The 14,459-nt window shown below is 37.5% G+C and overlaps 1 protein-coding gene across 1 annotated transcript in view; it reads right to left on the bottom strand.

The window, feature by feature from the left end:
• ITGA8 (integrin subunit alpha 8) overlaps positions 1-14,459 on the bottom strand; it is a 169,267-nt gene that overhangs the window by 109,110 nt on the left and 45,698 nt on the right. Inside the window, exons 10-12 of the mRNA XM_038530016.1 lie at positions 13,806-13,862; positions 10,806-10,858; positions 1,415-1,620 (exon numbers count right to left, since the gene is read on the bottom strand). Of these exons, the coding sequence (XP_038385944.1) occupies positions 1,415-1,620; positions 10,806-10,858; positions 13,806-13,862 (316 nt within the window). The remainder of the gene's footprint in view (positions 1-1,414; positions 1,621-10,805; positions 10,859-13,805; positions 13,863-14,459) is intronic.

Here is a 14,459-nt window from a genome sequence, read left to right as displayed (position 1 = left end):
AAACTGTGGAAGGAGTCATGATGTCCTTCGACAGATGAATGGATAAAGAAGAGGTGGTATATATCGGAATATTACTAGCCATCAGAAAGGCTGAATACCTACAACTCGCTTTGATGTGGATGGAACTGGAGGGGATGATGCTGAGTGAAATAAGTCAGCTGGAGAAGAACAATCATCATGTGGTTTCACTCATATGTGGAGTATAAGCAATAGTGAAAGGGACCATAAGGGAAAGGAGGGGAACCGAGTGGGGAAAAATTAGAGATGAGGACAAACCATGAGAGACTCCTAACCCTGGGAAACAAACAAGGAGGTGGGTGTGGGGATGGGGTAACTGGGTGAAGGGCACTAAGGACGGCATGTGATGAAATAAGCACTGGGTGTTTTACTATATGTTAGCAAATTGAATTTAAATAATTTTTTTTTAAAATTCAGCATAACCTATACATAGTCCATGTGGGTTAATCATAAGGCACTATACTTGTCCATATGTTAACATGTATTTATTTGTCTTGACTCTGTACACACAGAAGGCTCTCTTGTTTTCTTTGAGCCACTAAATCAAAATATAAATTTAAAAACAAATTGCGGGATCCTTGGGTGGCGCAGCGGTTTGGCGCCTGCCTTTGGCCCAGGGCGCGATCCTGGAGACCCGGGATCGAATCCCACATCGGGCTCCCGGTGCATGGAGCCTGCTTCTCCCTCTGCCTATGTCTCTGCCTCTCTCTCTCTCTCTGTGACTATCATAAATAAATAAATAAATAAAAATTAAAAAAAAAATAAAATAAAAACAAATTGCTGGGCAGCCCCAGTGGCTCAGCGGTTTAGTGCCACCTTCAGCCCGGGGCGTGATCCTGGAGCCCCGGGATCGAGTCCCATGTCGGGCTTCCTGCATGGAGCCTACTTCTCCCTCTGCTTGTGTCTCTGCCTCTCTCTCTCTCCCAGTGTCTTTTTCATGAATAAATAAATAAAATCTTAAAAAAAATAAAGAATAAAAATAAAAACAAATTGCTGCCTTTATTTAGAGCTGTTATATGACACCATATGTAAACTTTAAACTGCCTTGAGGTTTTTGCTAATTTATTAAAAGCCAGTAATGGTAGCTATACCACACACACCACTGCAAATACTTTAAGATGTCATTGTTTTGGGAATCCCTGGGTGGCTCAGCAGTTTAGCACTGCCCAGGGCATGGTTCTGGAGTCCCAGGATTGAGTCCCACATCGGGCTCCCTGTGTGGAGCCTGCTTCTTCCTCTGCTTCTCCCTCTGCCTGTGTCTCTGCACCCCCCCTTTCTCTGTCTCTCTCATGAATAGATAAATAGGGTCTTTAAAAAAAAGATGTCATTTTTCTTTCTATAGAGCAAAACATGAATTATGACAAATAAACTATTTCCATGTATTGGTATCAATTACCATTGTATCCATCTTGGTTCAGGTCTCCTAAGTGAGCCACGGCACTACCGAATCTCCCGAAGACCTCAGTGCCGGCCAGGATTTGTGGGTCCCTGAAGACAAGTGCGTTCTCTTGCAAATACAGGTAAACTTGCCCTACTTCCCTAGGGCTGCTCTCAAATTCACGTTCCATAAAGAGAGGTGCCCCAATCAATACGTCATCCATTCTGTAGGGAACAAAGAGGGAGGTCAGAGCTCTGAGAGACATGCGATTCTTTTGGGGTACACTTTTAATTAATTGGATTAGTGTATTTCCAGTGGTAATTTTTTCCTTTCTCAGGGCACATTTTACAATCATCGTACTTCTTTCATTGCTTCACTATGTCACAAAAATGTGATAGAATGTTGTAAGACTGGAAATATTCTGCATGATATGGTAGGTAGATACCTGACATTATGTATTTGGAAAAACCCACAGAGTGTATAACACAAAGAGTGAACCCTAATGTAAGCCGTGCACTTCAGTTAACAACGTATCAATATGGGTTGATCAATTGTAACAAACGCACCACACCGAGGCAAGATGGTACCAACAGTAGAGACTGAGAGTGCAGGGGAGAGGGAAAATTTATGAACTCTCTGTAATTCCTGTTCAAGTTTTCCATAAACTCAACCACTCTAAAAAAAATACAACCTACAAAAAAAAATAAAGATTATTGGAAAAGCAAGTTGAGTCCAGATGATATGGGCAAAGACGAGTTGTGATGTTATACTCATCTGGTTTTAAAACCTGGCTCTTTTGGTAAGTAGCTGTGCCATATTGAACAAGTGATATTACCGTAAAAATACTAATGTAGAAATAGGCTACTTCATTGGATACATAACTGAAGATGTCCCTCAGTCTCTGGCTCTGGCTCTTTTTGTGTGTCTTTCTTTCTGAATATGTACACACACACACACACACACACACAGGTCATACTATAGTATTTAATATATGATAAGTATTATGAGGGCACTGGCTTAGGTGTTGAAGAGACTACTCAATATTTCTACATTATGGCAATGTAAAAAGAAAGAATTCTTGTTAAAAGAGTAAAATGCATCCCCCTTCTCCCTTTCCTACCTTGTAAGAGCCATAAACATGGTGAAGTGTGACTTTGAGATAGTCTGGGGCTGCCAGCTACTTCTAGAATAGCCTCTTACTTGTCTCCCACAGCAGAAGACCCAACACATGGTTTCTAGCTAGAAACTATTGAGTGTTATTTGGCCAACTTATACAAAGGAAGTGAAGGGTGGTTATAGATAGACTCAAGGAATGGCTATTTTTTTCTCTTTTTTTTAAATTGTATTTTAATTCCACTATTGGTGACATACAGAGCTATATTAGTCTCAGGTGCACAATATAGTGAATCAACACTCTCACCCATCACCCAGTGTTCATCATGACAAGTGCATTCCAGGAGGTGGGGAGGGGGAATGGGTAAATAGGAATGGCTATTATTTTGATCTCACATTCCAGAACCTAAGTTGGATTGCTATATTTAGGTAAAACATTTTCTTAAAAATGTTACAAATATGTTGATTAAAAAAAAATTGCACATTGCTTGCCATCCTGCTGTGTTCCAGAACCAGAAGAGAAGAGGGACTGGAGTTTTATTAGCCCCTGGTCTTCCCTCAAAGGCACTGGTTGCTTCTCTTTCTGTTAGAATTATTGCAAGTATAAGGAGGCATTTGTTAAACACCTAATTGTGTGTTTTACTTCCTTGTACTTTGAAGATGTCTGAAATTGCTAGTCTCTACTGTAGAGATGGAGCGGGGCCATTTTCTCCTTCTGCAAAGAAGCAACGAGCCATATAATTGGTCCCCGAGAGTGCAAACACGATGCAGGATTGACACAGTTGGCTCTCTACATTTCTCACTGCCAACGCTGAATTCTACAAATGGGAAATTACTTGACTCACATTGTGAGGGCTTGCACATCCATGGAACCTTTGGATTCTTGGAGTATTGTGACAGCATTGATTTATTTTGTTAGAAATATATTTCCCTGGATATTTAAGTGTAAGTCTTCTAAAATGTTCTAAATGCCATAAAAACAGGGAAAGACATTTGTTTTTCATTTATAATTGTGTTTCCCATAAGGTTGAAAGACAATAACTGTCTTGGATTTAATTGGTACAATGTGCCTTATAGAATACTTTGCACTTAGTGTCAATATTATTTTATTACAGCAATACTACTTATGAGCCACAATATATATTATTGTTTAGGCTGGTGTTTTTAAATCTTGGTTTGCAACACATTAGTGTATTGCAAAATCAATTCAATGGGTCTTGACAACCAATGCTTAAAAAACAAAATAAAAAGGAACAGAAAATAGAATGAATACATTACACAAGGGTAAATATGGTTCCATGAAACTTTTGTTTCAGTTCTATGTGTGTGTGCTGGGTGCAATGTCAAATTATTTCTTATTATGGACCACAAGGCAAAAAAATCCCTGAAAAACTATTGCAGTAGGCTGGCAATGTGTGCTAGTATACTGTTTCAAAATTAGTTTGTCAAGTCCTGGTTTTGAATATGCCCAACCAAAGTTTAAAGTTCTACAATATTTATTAGTAAAGATATTTTTCATTGACTTTCTGATATGTAGTTGTGTAATAGGTTGAGAACCATTCAAAGAAAATACTATATACCGATATATATCCTATATATATATATATTTATATACCGATATATATCCATCACCCAGCCTGTATGGTTTTTTAACAATGAGATTTCCAGTAAAATCCATCCTTACTGTTTGGGTCATGTTGGTGGTTTGGATGAGATCTAAGTTTTTATGTAAAGGCACTTCATAAAAGGATACATACACTAAATTTCGTTTTATCCAAAATGTCCAATGTTTAAGCACAATTTTCTTTAAAATCTTTGGATAGCAGACACATGGTTTTTGTGTCTCTAAGTTTAAATCTGCTCTGATAATATAATACAATGCAAGACTCAATTTCTCATCCTTCACATGTTTTTTGAGACAGGAACATTTTGAATATTTTCCTGAAAAGCAAGGCATAAATAGTGATAAAGAATGAGACAGCAAGAGAGGAGAGGACTAACCAATGAGAATATTCAATATGAAGAATTTAGATTCCAGTTTTCTGAATCAAATGGTGTTAATGTGTTGGTTTAACATATAAACTTTTCTATGCTTCTTTTTTCCCGGTAGTAAGATGTTCATGTTAATGTCCATAATTAATTTTTGGAATGTGGTTACCCATTAATAGAATGCAGATTAGTAGATTTTACACTAAAGTTTATATCTTATCAGCTGAATTGTTTTACGGTAGCAAGAACTAACATAGTTCATTTACATTACAGAAATCAATTTCAATTTACAACTTCTTTCTATTTTAGTTTTCTGGATTTTCTATGTATTTCAATTATAATGATAAAACCTGTAAGAGAGAACACATATTTAGGCTAAATCTAGGGCAAAAACATAATTACCTAAAGCTGATTCCTTTCAAATAAATTTTCTCGAAAATGTTCTCAAGTTAACAAACTGCTAAAAAATCTCTTTAAATTTAACTCCTTTGGGCCCCCCAGAGGCAAAATAATAATAATAATAATAATAATCCAGTCAATTAAAATATGATTCTATGAGTTTCTGAAATAGTATAAATACTGTAAGTTTCAAAAGCCATAAGAAAAAAAACCCTAATTTGCTTGCTTAGGCTGAAGATGAAAAATTCCATTTCCCTTTGTTAAGTTTGTCCAGAAATTCCTAACAGTTTACATTGGCAGAGTTTATAGCCCTGGCTATCTTAAGATAACTAAACTAAAGTTAATTTCACCAGCTTGTTTATATTTTCAAAGCAGTCACAAGCTTGACAATATCAACTACCAACCAGCATGCACACCATCGTTTGGTCTAAACTTTTGGAGTCACTTACAATACCTAGAGATTTTTTTAAATAAAAAAAATATTGGGAAAAATGTCCAGTAATTTACTAATTTGGCCACATTACTTCATAACATTGTCTTTTCTCTCTCTGATGTCAAGATTTTGGAGCATTTGCAGGGACCTTGCTTTTGTTGCCTAGTGGGTGGAGAAGATGTCATATGCTGTCTAAGAATGTTCATTAGGTAGCCTCATGCACAAAAGTACTTAATTATCTGTTGGCCAGAAAAGGAAAAGTCTGGTTTAATCCCACAGAATATGCAGAATCCTAACTTCTGAACCATGACCAATCAACTAGCCAAGTGATATTATTAATCCTATTCTGAGTCACTGCATAGCATCCACTCAGATCCAAGGTTTAGAAGATACAGGTCTTAAAAAAAAAAAAAGCAATTGAAAACTTAGAAATTTGGGTTAAAAAATGGGAATTAAATCTCAGTTTTAATACTGAACTCTATCGGTAATTAACGCTCACTGATGATTGCTTGATCACTGGTAAATGCTGGGAAAGCTAGAAAGCATTTTGTGAATTAAAAAAATATATAGGGGGGATCCCTGGGTGGCGCAGCGGTTTGGCGCCTGCCTTTGGCCCAGGGCGCGATCCTGGAGACCCGGGATCGAATCCCACATCGGGCTCCCGGTGCATGGAGCCTGCTTCTCCCTCTGCCTATGTCTCTGCCTCTCTCTCTCTCTCACTGTGTGCCTATCATAAATAAAAAAAAAAAAAAAAAATATATATATATAGGAATTATAGACTCTAAAATTATAAGTCATTACTACTGACTCAGTAAAATGCAGCAGACTAGTATGGCTATTTTTAATATAATCACACAGACTGATTTTTTTTATATCCATGACACTAAAAACTATAACTGAATTTTGTCTCATGAATCAGTTGTTTTTAGCATAACTAAAGGCAATCTTAAAGTTATTTGGGTGAAAATAACTTTGAAATTATGATTTTATATTTTTATAAACTGGAAGTATGACCTTGCTTATAAAAATAATGGAAATTAGTAAAATGCACATTTAATAAATAGGAGTGTAGACTTACCAAAAAAATAGAGTAAAACACTTTAACACACACACACACACATAAACAATCAAAATCATAGAAGCAAAGAATAGAGCAGTGGTTACCAGAGGTGGGGCGGTGGGGCAAGGAGAGATGCTGATCAAAGAGTACAAAGTTGCAGTAATGAAGGAGGTCTAAGTTCTAGAAATCTAGTGTACAGTATGGTGACTACAGTTAATAACACTGCATTGTATACTGGAAATTTGCTAAGAGAGTAGATCTCTGGTGCTACCACCACACACACACACACACATACCCCACACACAGTGGACACACACAGGGTAACTATGTAATGGTGGGTTGTCCAGCTGGATAAATAGAGATGGATTCTAGAGATGGATATGTTAATTAGCTTGAAGACAGCGATCATTTCACTATGCATATCAAAACATCATGCTGTACACCTTAAACATATGATTTTCATTTTAAAAAATAAAAAAGGTCATGAATTATTTTAGTGACAAATATACTAATTCCCCAACTTCTTAAGAGTGAGAGTCATGCCAGTCATTTTATTCACTTAGTTCCTGATTCTTATAGATTAGAAGTCCTTGAACACTGAAATTACATATATTTTTCCTACTGGCTATTTCATAGAATTTTGTATAGAGTTCTCTGTAGTTAGTGAGAAAAATACTGTTGGGTTACTCTGCAGAAGGTCTGGGATCTAATCAAGACCTTTGCCTAATTAGTGTACAATCTTGGGCAAGTCGCTGAGCTTTTGTGTCTTTCTCCACCAGTAAATTTTCGATAGCTTCACTGGATTGTAGTTTGGATCGTCCTGTCATTAGACATATATTACACATGAAGGCACTTTGAGAGGGGGAAAAAAACATTTTCTGCTAATCATGCATGATAAAATTTTGTTGTTTAAAGCAGTATTAGGTTTTTCAGTAGTGTCAGTGGAGAAGAGAGATTTTTGCATTTGAAATGACTTAGAATTTGGGGAGACCAAATACATACTAACCAGGAAGACTTTATCTGAGACAGGGATTCATGTTTCCTGTAAATCCCACGCAAGCTTCAGATCTCTGCTAGAAATCTTGTCAGAAATTAGAATGGCAAAAGCCCTCTTTCCCAAAGAGAGGCCACCTGTGTTCTGACATGAGCTATTATAGGAGCTTAAGAAAAGTCACTGGCTTTTGATTTGTTGCCTTTCTTTTCAGATTCTGCTAAGATTTCTGAGGGATTGCAAGTCTACATCTCTGCCCTCATGGGTTGTTTCACACCTTCCCTGGGGATGAATACCCACCCAGGGAGGTGAGGATGCTGCTGGCACTATTAGTGGTTTTCAGGCCCCCATCGGGATCAAGTGTAAACCTAGACACACAGATGTCTAGTCGAATGCCAACAATATCAAGCAATTTTTCTAGAAAGACAGGTGCTGCAAAGATGATGGCAAATTATATTTTCATTACGGCAATCTCAGACTTCATCTGTATTTGGAATGAAAGGCTCTTGATGACCTCTAGAGCTTACTCATTTATAATAGGGCCCTGAATTTACATAGTGTTACAGTATCTAAGAACAGAAAATTACATACTGATTGAGAATCTATGGGTACTTTAAGAATGGTAATATTAGGGCAGCCTGGGTGGCTCAGTGGTTTGGTGCCTCCTTTAGTCCAGGGCATAATCCTGGAGACCTGGGATCGAGTCACACGTTGGGCTCCCTGCATGGAGCCTGCTTCTCCCTCTGCCTGTGTCTCTGCCTCTCTCTCTCTATCATGAATAAATGATAAATAATCTTTAAAAAAAAAGAATGACAATATTAAGATAACGGATGTATTTATGTTTTGATCCAGTCTAAAGATTTAAGAATATACTGCTTAATAAAAAAAAAAAAAAAGAAATAATGGGCAGAGCAATTTTTAAGAATGTCAAAAAAGAATAAATTATCCCTGGAAAATTCTTGTGTTTGTTACTACCATGTTGTTTTGATCAGCAGGAGACCAAAGGGATCCTTTCCTCACAAGTGTTCTTGTTCTTTCTTTAACATGGCTTAAAAAAAAAAAAAGGAAAAAAAGTATTATAAATGTTGTCACAGCACTTTGCTCTGGACTGTAATAAATGCGATTCTAGGAAGGAGGCAGTGCCCTGCAGGGCATAGTGTTGGACTGAGGGAGAGCTGGAAGGATCCATGACACAGTGCAGCAAAGGAAGGGCACACGCTGAGTTCATATGGACCCTAGAAAGCACAGTGGGCGCTCAGGGGTAGGGGTGGGGGTGGGGAAGTTTTGTGTTTACGTGTCACCATCTGTTGAAAGAAATGTGTCTGTGCACATCCCAAAGGCCATCAGGGGATTTGTTTTGTTTTGTTTTTACTAAAGAGTGGGCTTTCTCAATTGGGACAACATGCCCTGTTTTGGACCCAAGCTCTTTTTCAGCCAACCCCGCCCTCCTCCTCCCCTGCCATTTTTTTCTAGACTACTAAAAGATGCTGATAACAAATTCAGTCCATCTAGGCTGGAAATTGTGAATGGTGATCCTGTTACTTTGTTTTCACAGCTCAGTTGGAAGTTAAGGCAATTTATTTTGAAATTACTTGCTTCCAGGTTAAAATTGGCATTCAAATATACTTTCAGAATATATCCAGAATGCAACCACTATGGCTTCCTGCCACTGCTGTTGCTCTGGCCCTAGGTGCTGTCCTGCGTCACCTGGCTTATGGCAGGGGGTTTCCAGAGGGCCTTACAGCAGTAAAGACCCAACAGACCAGCATGTCTGCCAAAAACAAAGTTGGCATAGGTCATTCCCTTGCTTAGAATCTTCCAGGAGCTCATGAGATGTGTCCTTCTTGGAAACAGACTCATTCTATCCATAGCAGAGCCTATGTGGCACTGGGTAAGACTGTTTATACATGGCAGTGGCTCACAAATCTTTCCCCAGATGTCATATAGTTGGAATCATACTGTATGTAACCTTCTGAGACTGGCTTCTTTCACTTCATAATATGCAATTAAGCTTCCTCCATGTCTTTTCATGCTTCACAGCTCATTTCTTTTTAGCACTGAACAATATTCTGTTGCCCAGATGTAACAGTCTACTTATACATTTACCTACCAAAGGACATCTTGATTTTGGTTCTTCTATTTTTTTAATTCCTATCTAATCCTTATCACCATCTAAATATGCTTTACTTGACTTACTCACTATCTGTCTGTAGTCCCCAACCCCCCATCTCTAGTAGAGTCTTGATGAGGGCGAAGGTTTCTATTTTCTTCTCTGCTGTATCCCAGCACCTAGAACAGTGCTCAAGTATAGTAGATATTCAAGAAATATATGTCAAATGGAAGAGTAATAAAAAATATATTCTCCAGGGCCCCTGGGTGGTTCAGTTGGTTAAGTGTCTGACTTGATCTTGACTCCATGCTCAGCACAGAGTCTGTTTGTTCCTTTCCCTCTGCTCCTCCCCTCCTCCTGCGCTCTCTCAAATAAATAAATAAAATCTTAAAGAAAAAGATATTTTCCAAAAGGTGACTAAATTTGTCTCCAGTCATATACCACCATAATATTAAAGTACATTTCTGTCTATATGAAGATCATAGCTAATGTCTATCAATGATGTATCTAAAGTGCTTGCTTAGTCCAGATCCTGGAACATAGTCAGGATTCAGCAGGTATTTAATTTTGATAAAATGTGAGCTCCCTGAGAGCTCACTTTGTCTTATTTGCCACTATATTCTGGGCACTGAAAACAATGGCTGGCACATAATAGGTGCTCCAATGATATTTATTGGATGGCTAATCAGTTTCAGTTTATCTCCATGTATTGGATTTTGTATTTATTCATTTGTTTTATTTATCAGTTAGGTAGTTTTAGTGAACCAAAGAGTTGTTTAATAGTAATTTGTTTTTAAGTAATGACTTAACCATAACCATAATTTATCATGGTATTTGGTCCAAGCTCAATTGTAATTTACTGCCATACTCTGAAAATCTCATGTTATTTCATCTTCTGCATGGGCATTACTAGTATGTTGGCTAAAGCAATGTCAGGAGAAAAAAATGTTTATTTATGTGTGCATGTTTTATGAATGTATCACTAAGGATTAAAGGGAGACAGATGAGCAAATGTTTTAATGTTTTTGGATCTCAAATAGCCAAAGACTATTCAGTTCATTAAATTAAAGATAAAACTAAGTAAAATAGTCTTTTTCTGGAAGTGGCAGATGTGGAAAATCTCCATAAAGACATAAAATAGGATGATAGAATTCTTTAGTAGATGTATCCTCTTGCCCTGAACCAAAAAAACAGTGAAAACAAGAGAGCCTCTATCTTGTTGAGGAAGTATGGAAGGATCTATTTCATGAAGAAAAAAAAATACATCTTTGTGGATGAATATAACATATGGTGAGGAAGTTCTTATAAACTTACCCATCATTGTTAACATCTGACACTGTGACCGTATATCCAAAATAAGATGCCATCTGCAAAGGAAAACCATAAGATGACATAGTTTATGTTCAAAAATAATTTCTATAATCCTCCCTCAATTTTTCCTGAAGGATGAATCTCATTGTAGCAGATTTTTGCATTACATTCATTGATTCCTGGACATGGACAGAATCTTAAGTCATTCAGTCTGGCCCATGCATAAATTCCCCTCAGCACCCCTGAAATCTACTTGGCCATCCTCTGCGTATGTTCAACAATCGGCCCATTCAATTTGTGGACACAATTAGAATTTTCTTTGCTAAAATTGGCCCTTCTGTAACTTCTGGTCCTTAATCCGCCTTAGTTTTAGAATCTTGAACCTCACAGAATAAATCTAATTCCACTTTCATATGAAATTTCATATTTGTATCTGGCTCACCATCATGGCCTCTCTTTCTTAGAGATACCACAAGTCATACCAAAGAAAAGATGACACCCCATAACACATTGCCCGGAGAAGAATTAAGTAGGATTACATTATTTGGTTTGGGCTTTTTATATTATGGAAGCATAAAAAGGGTTTTATTTTTTCTGAATATATATATTTTTTATTTATTCATGAGAGACACAGAGAGAGAGAGAGAGGCAGAGACATAGGCAGAGGGAGAAGCTGGCTCCATGCAGGGAGCCCGATGTGGGACTCGATCCTGGGTCTCCAGGATCAGGCCCTGGGCTGAAGGCGGTGCTAAACCACTGAGCCACCTGGGCTGCCCAAAAAGGGTGTTAATTTCAAGGGAAACTATGTCTCAGTATCAATTCATATTGAGTTCATTGTCAAATAAGGTTTCTAAGTCTTTTTTTTTAGTATAGCTAGGAAGCCACATTCTAGCTCTTAAATTTTTTGTTTTTTCAAGCTATGTTTCCAACATTTATCATCTTTTCAGATTCAGCCCATAGTTTGAACTTATCGAGATGTTTTGGTTCCATATTTTAGCATTCAAGGACTTAGCCTCCTATCATATTCTAATGTAATCAGTCTACAATCCACTAGAAGGTGTCCTTTACAGAAGGCACTGGTCTGTGTTGTTCACTTTTGTGTCTCCACTGCCTGACCCGGGTCCAGCTCAGAGTGGGTGCCAGGTGCCAGATACTCTTTGCAGAGAGAATTAATACTTGAGTTAACAAGTGTCATGCAATAATTAAATTCTCCTACCTCCTTTCTCTATTCCAAACATAGAGAATTGCTTTAGACTGAATGTTAGTGTCCCTCCCTTCCCCAAATTCAAAGATTGATCCTAACTCCAATATGATGGTATTAGGAGGTGGGGCCTTTGAGAAGTGATTAGGTCCTGAGGATGGAGTCTTCATGAATGGGGTTAGTGCTCTTATAAAAGAGACCCCAGAAAGCTCTCTAGCCCTCCTTTCACCATGTGAGGACCCAAGAATATGGCCATCTTTATGAATCAGGAAGCCAGCTCTCAGCAGATACTGAATCTGACTACCTCTTGATTCTGGGCTTCCCAGTTTTCCAGAACTGTGAGAAATAAACATTTGGGTTTTTTAGCCACCCAATCTATGGCATTTTATTATTCTGAAGACTAAGATATAGTTACTGGGTGCCAAATGATCTTTGCAGAGGGAATGAATACACAAGTTAATGGTGCAATAATAATTCAGTTCTCCCACCTCTCTTCTCTATTCCAAACATATACAGTGAAATTCTTACTTCTGGTGTGACATTGTGTGGCCTTCACTCAGAGGAATTTCATCATTTATGTATTAAATGCTGAGATTCAAGACTGAAGAAGTAGGAGGCATGGAGGACGAGAAGTTAAAGAAAGGGCAAATCTAATAATGTTTAAAGAGCTTCTAATGATAAAAATGTGAAACAGATTTGGGCAAAAGAAATGTCTTGCCAGATTTTCAATAAACCATTAATTACCATCACTTGAGAATAGTTCAAATTTTGTAAGTTCATCCAATTTCACTATTGTCCCAGCCTTACTTCTCCATATTAACCACAAGAGTATCATGAAGGCTTGTTAAGTGCTTTGTTGAAAATTGCAGAGTAACGGATAGACTAAAGCCCCGATTTGGTGGGGGGCAAGGGGGTTATGATGTCAAACATGTTCTGTGTTCATTAGGAAACTATTAATCAAAATTGCTTGAAAAATACATTATTCCAAATCTATGTCTCTAGTGATGAGGGGAGCATCTAAGGATCTGAAACCACCATCCAGAAGGCCATGATGTAACTTGGCCAGATTCACATGTGAGGCTTCTTAGAAGTTCAGCAGTGTGGGTTTCTGGGTAAAAGAGAATATGGGTTGCCTAGAGAAACTGATTCAGTTGATGACTGGCTTCCTTAGATGGCCACACCACATTCATTGTTTAAAGAAATGTGGCAAATCTCAACAGGTTACAGTACCCTGGAAAACTCAAGGTGGTGGGTAAAGTATGACCTTAGGCCATATTCGGTTAGGAGAATGACAGGCACTTCCCTCATTCATAATAAGATCTCTCTAAAAAAAAAAAAAAAAAAAAAAAAAACAAAACATAATAAGATCTCTGCCAGTGACAGTGGGTGAAGAAGAACATCTAGTCCCTGGGAGGAAAGTACCAGAACCAGATAACTTGTCAACCTCCACATAATGTTGGGGAGTGGATAAGCCTGTTGACTTTGACCAATACAGTGGGGCCTCTGAGAAGCCTGCTTCTTCTCAGAGGGAAGGCAGGTCCCCAGAACTCATCACCAGGCACACTACATACAGGCCTATAGCAGAACGGGATTGTTCTCAGATCCTAGGAGTTAGTGACACTGCTGCATGAGAGCTGGAGTCTTGTCTATCTGATTTATGTTTATATTCCCAGTGCCTAGACCAGTGCCCAGTACAGAGTAGGTGCTCAGTGAACACCTATTTTATAAATGAATAAATTATATGAATATTGCAATTCACTAATAGTACTGAGTGACATTGTTTGATATTCAAAGGTCTTTACCTGTTCGCCAGTGAAATTCTGAATGAAAGTCATATCTGTAGAGTTAATGATTGAAACCTGAAATCACAGAAAGTAGATAGGTTACATCATTTGACAGAATTGGAGAAAAAAAAAACTATTTTAAGTTACAACTGAAATCATTTTTAAATTTTGGGAGAGAATAGTTAATAGTTAACTATATGTAAAACAAAAATGTGATCCCATAAGAATGATCTTAAAAAAATCCAATTGAACTTTTATCTCTTGGTAAGCCTGTAATACTATCAAATTAAAATACATGCTTACGAATCTGGAAAGGGAAAATAGAAATTGAATTCAATTGAACACTGAGAGCAATTAACCTGATGGCCACCTAATTGATCTAATCTAATTTTGTCTAAATTTGGTTCTGTGTTTGTTATTATGAGAAACTGATGATGGCTCTTTGCAAAAAAAAAAAAATTGGAAATTTAAAATGTTATCCATATAGCAAAAATATTACTTTTAATTCTATTCGGTCAACCTAAAATCTGCAGATATTACATTCACTAGACTTTTTAAAGAATAAACATTATTTAAAATACAACTTTTTCTTTTCAGAACATCTCTTGATTTTCTTCTCCTAATTTTATGTTAACTAGCTATAATGGGTCTGAATAGTTTCCCTCCAAAATT

This window comes from Canis lupus, chromosome 2 (genome assembly GCF_011100685.1).
Source record: "Canis lupus familiaris isolate Mischka breed German Shepherd chromosome 2, alternate assembly UU_Cfam_GSD_1.0, whole genome shotgun sequence".
Classification (NCBI taxonomy): Eukaryota; Metazoa; Chordata; class Mammalia; order Carnivora; family Canidae; genus Canis; species Canis lupus.
The sequence above is the reverse complement of the archived record's forward strand: the minus strand, read 5'-3'. Positions and strand labels throughout refer to the sequence as shown.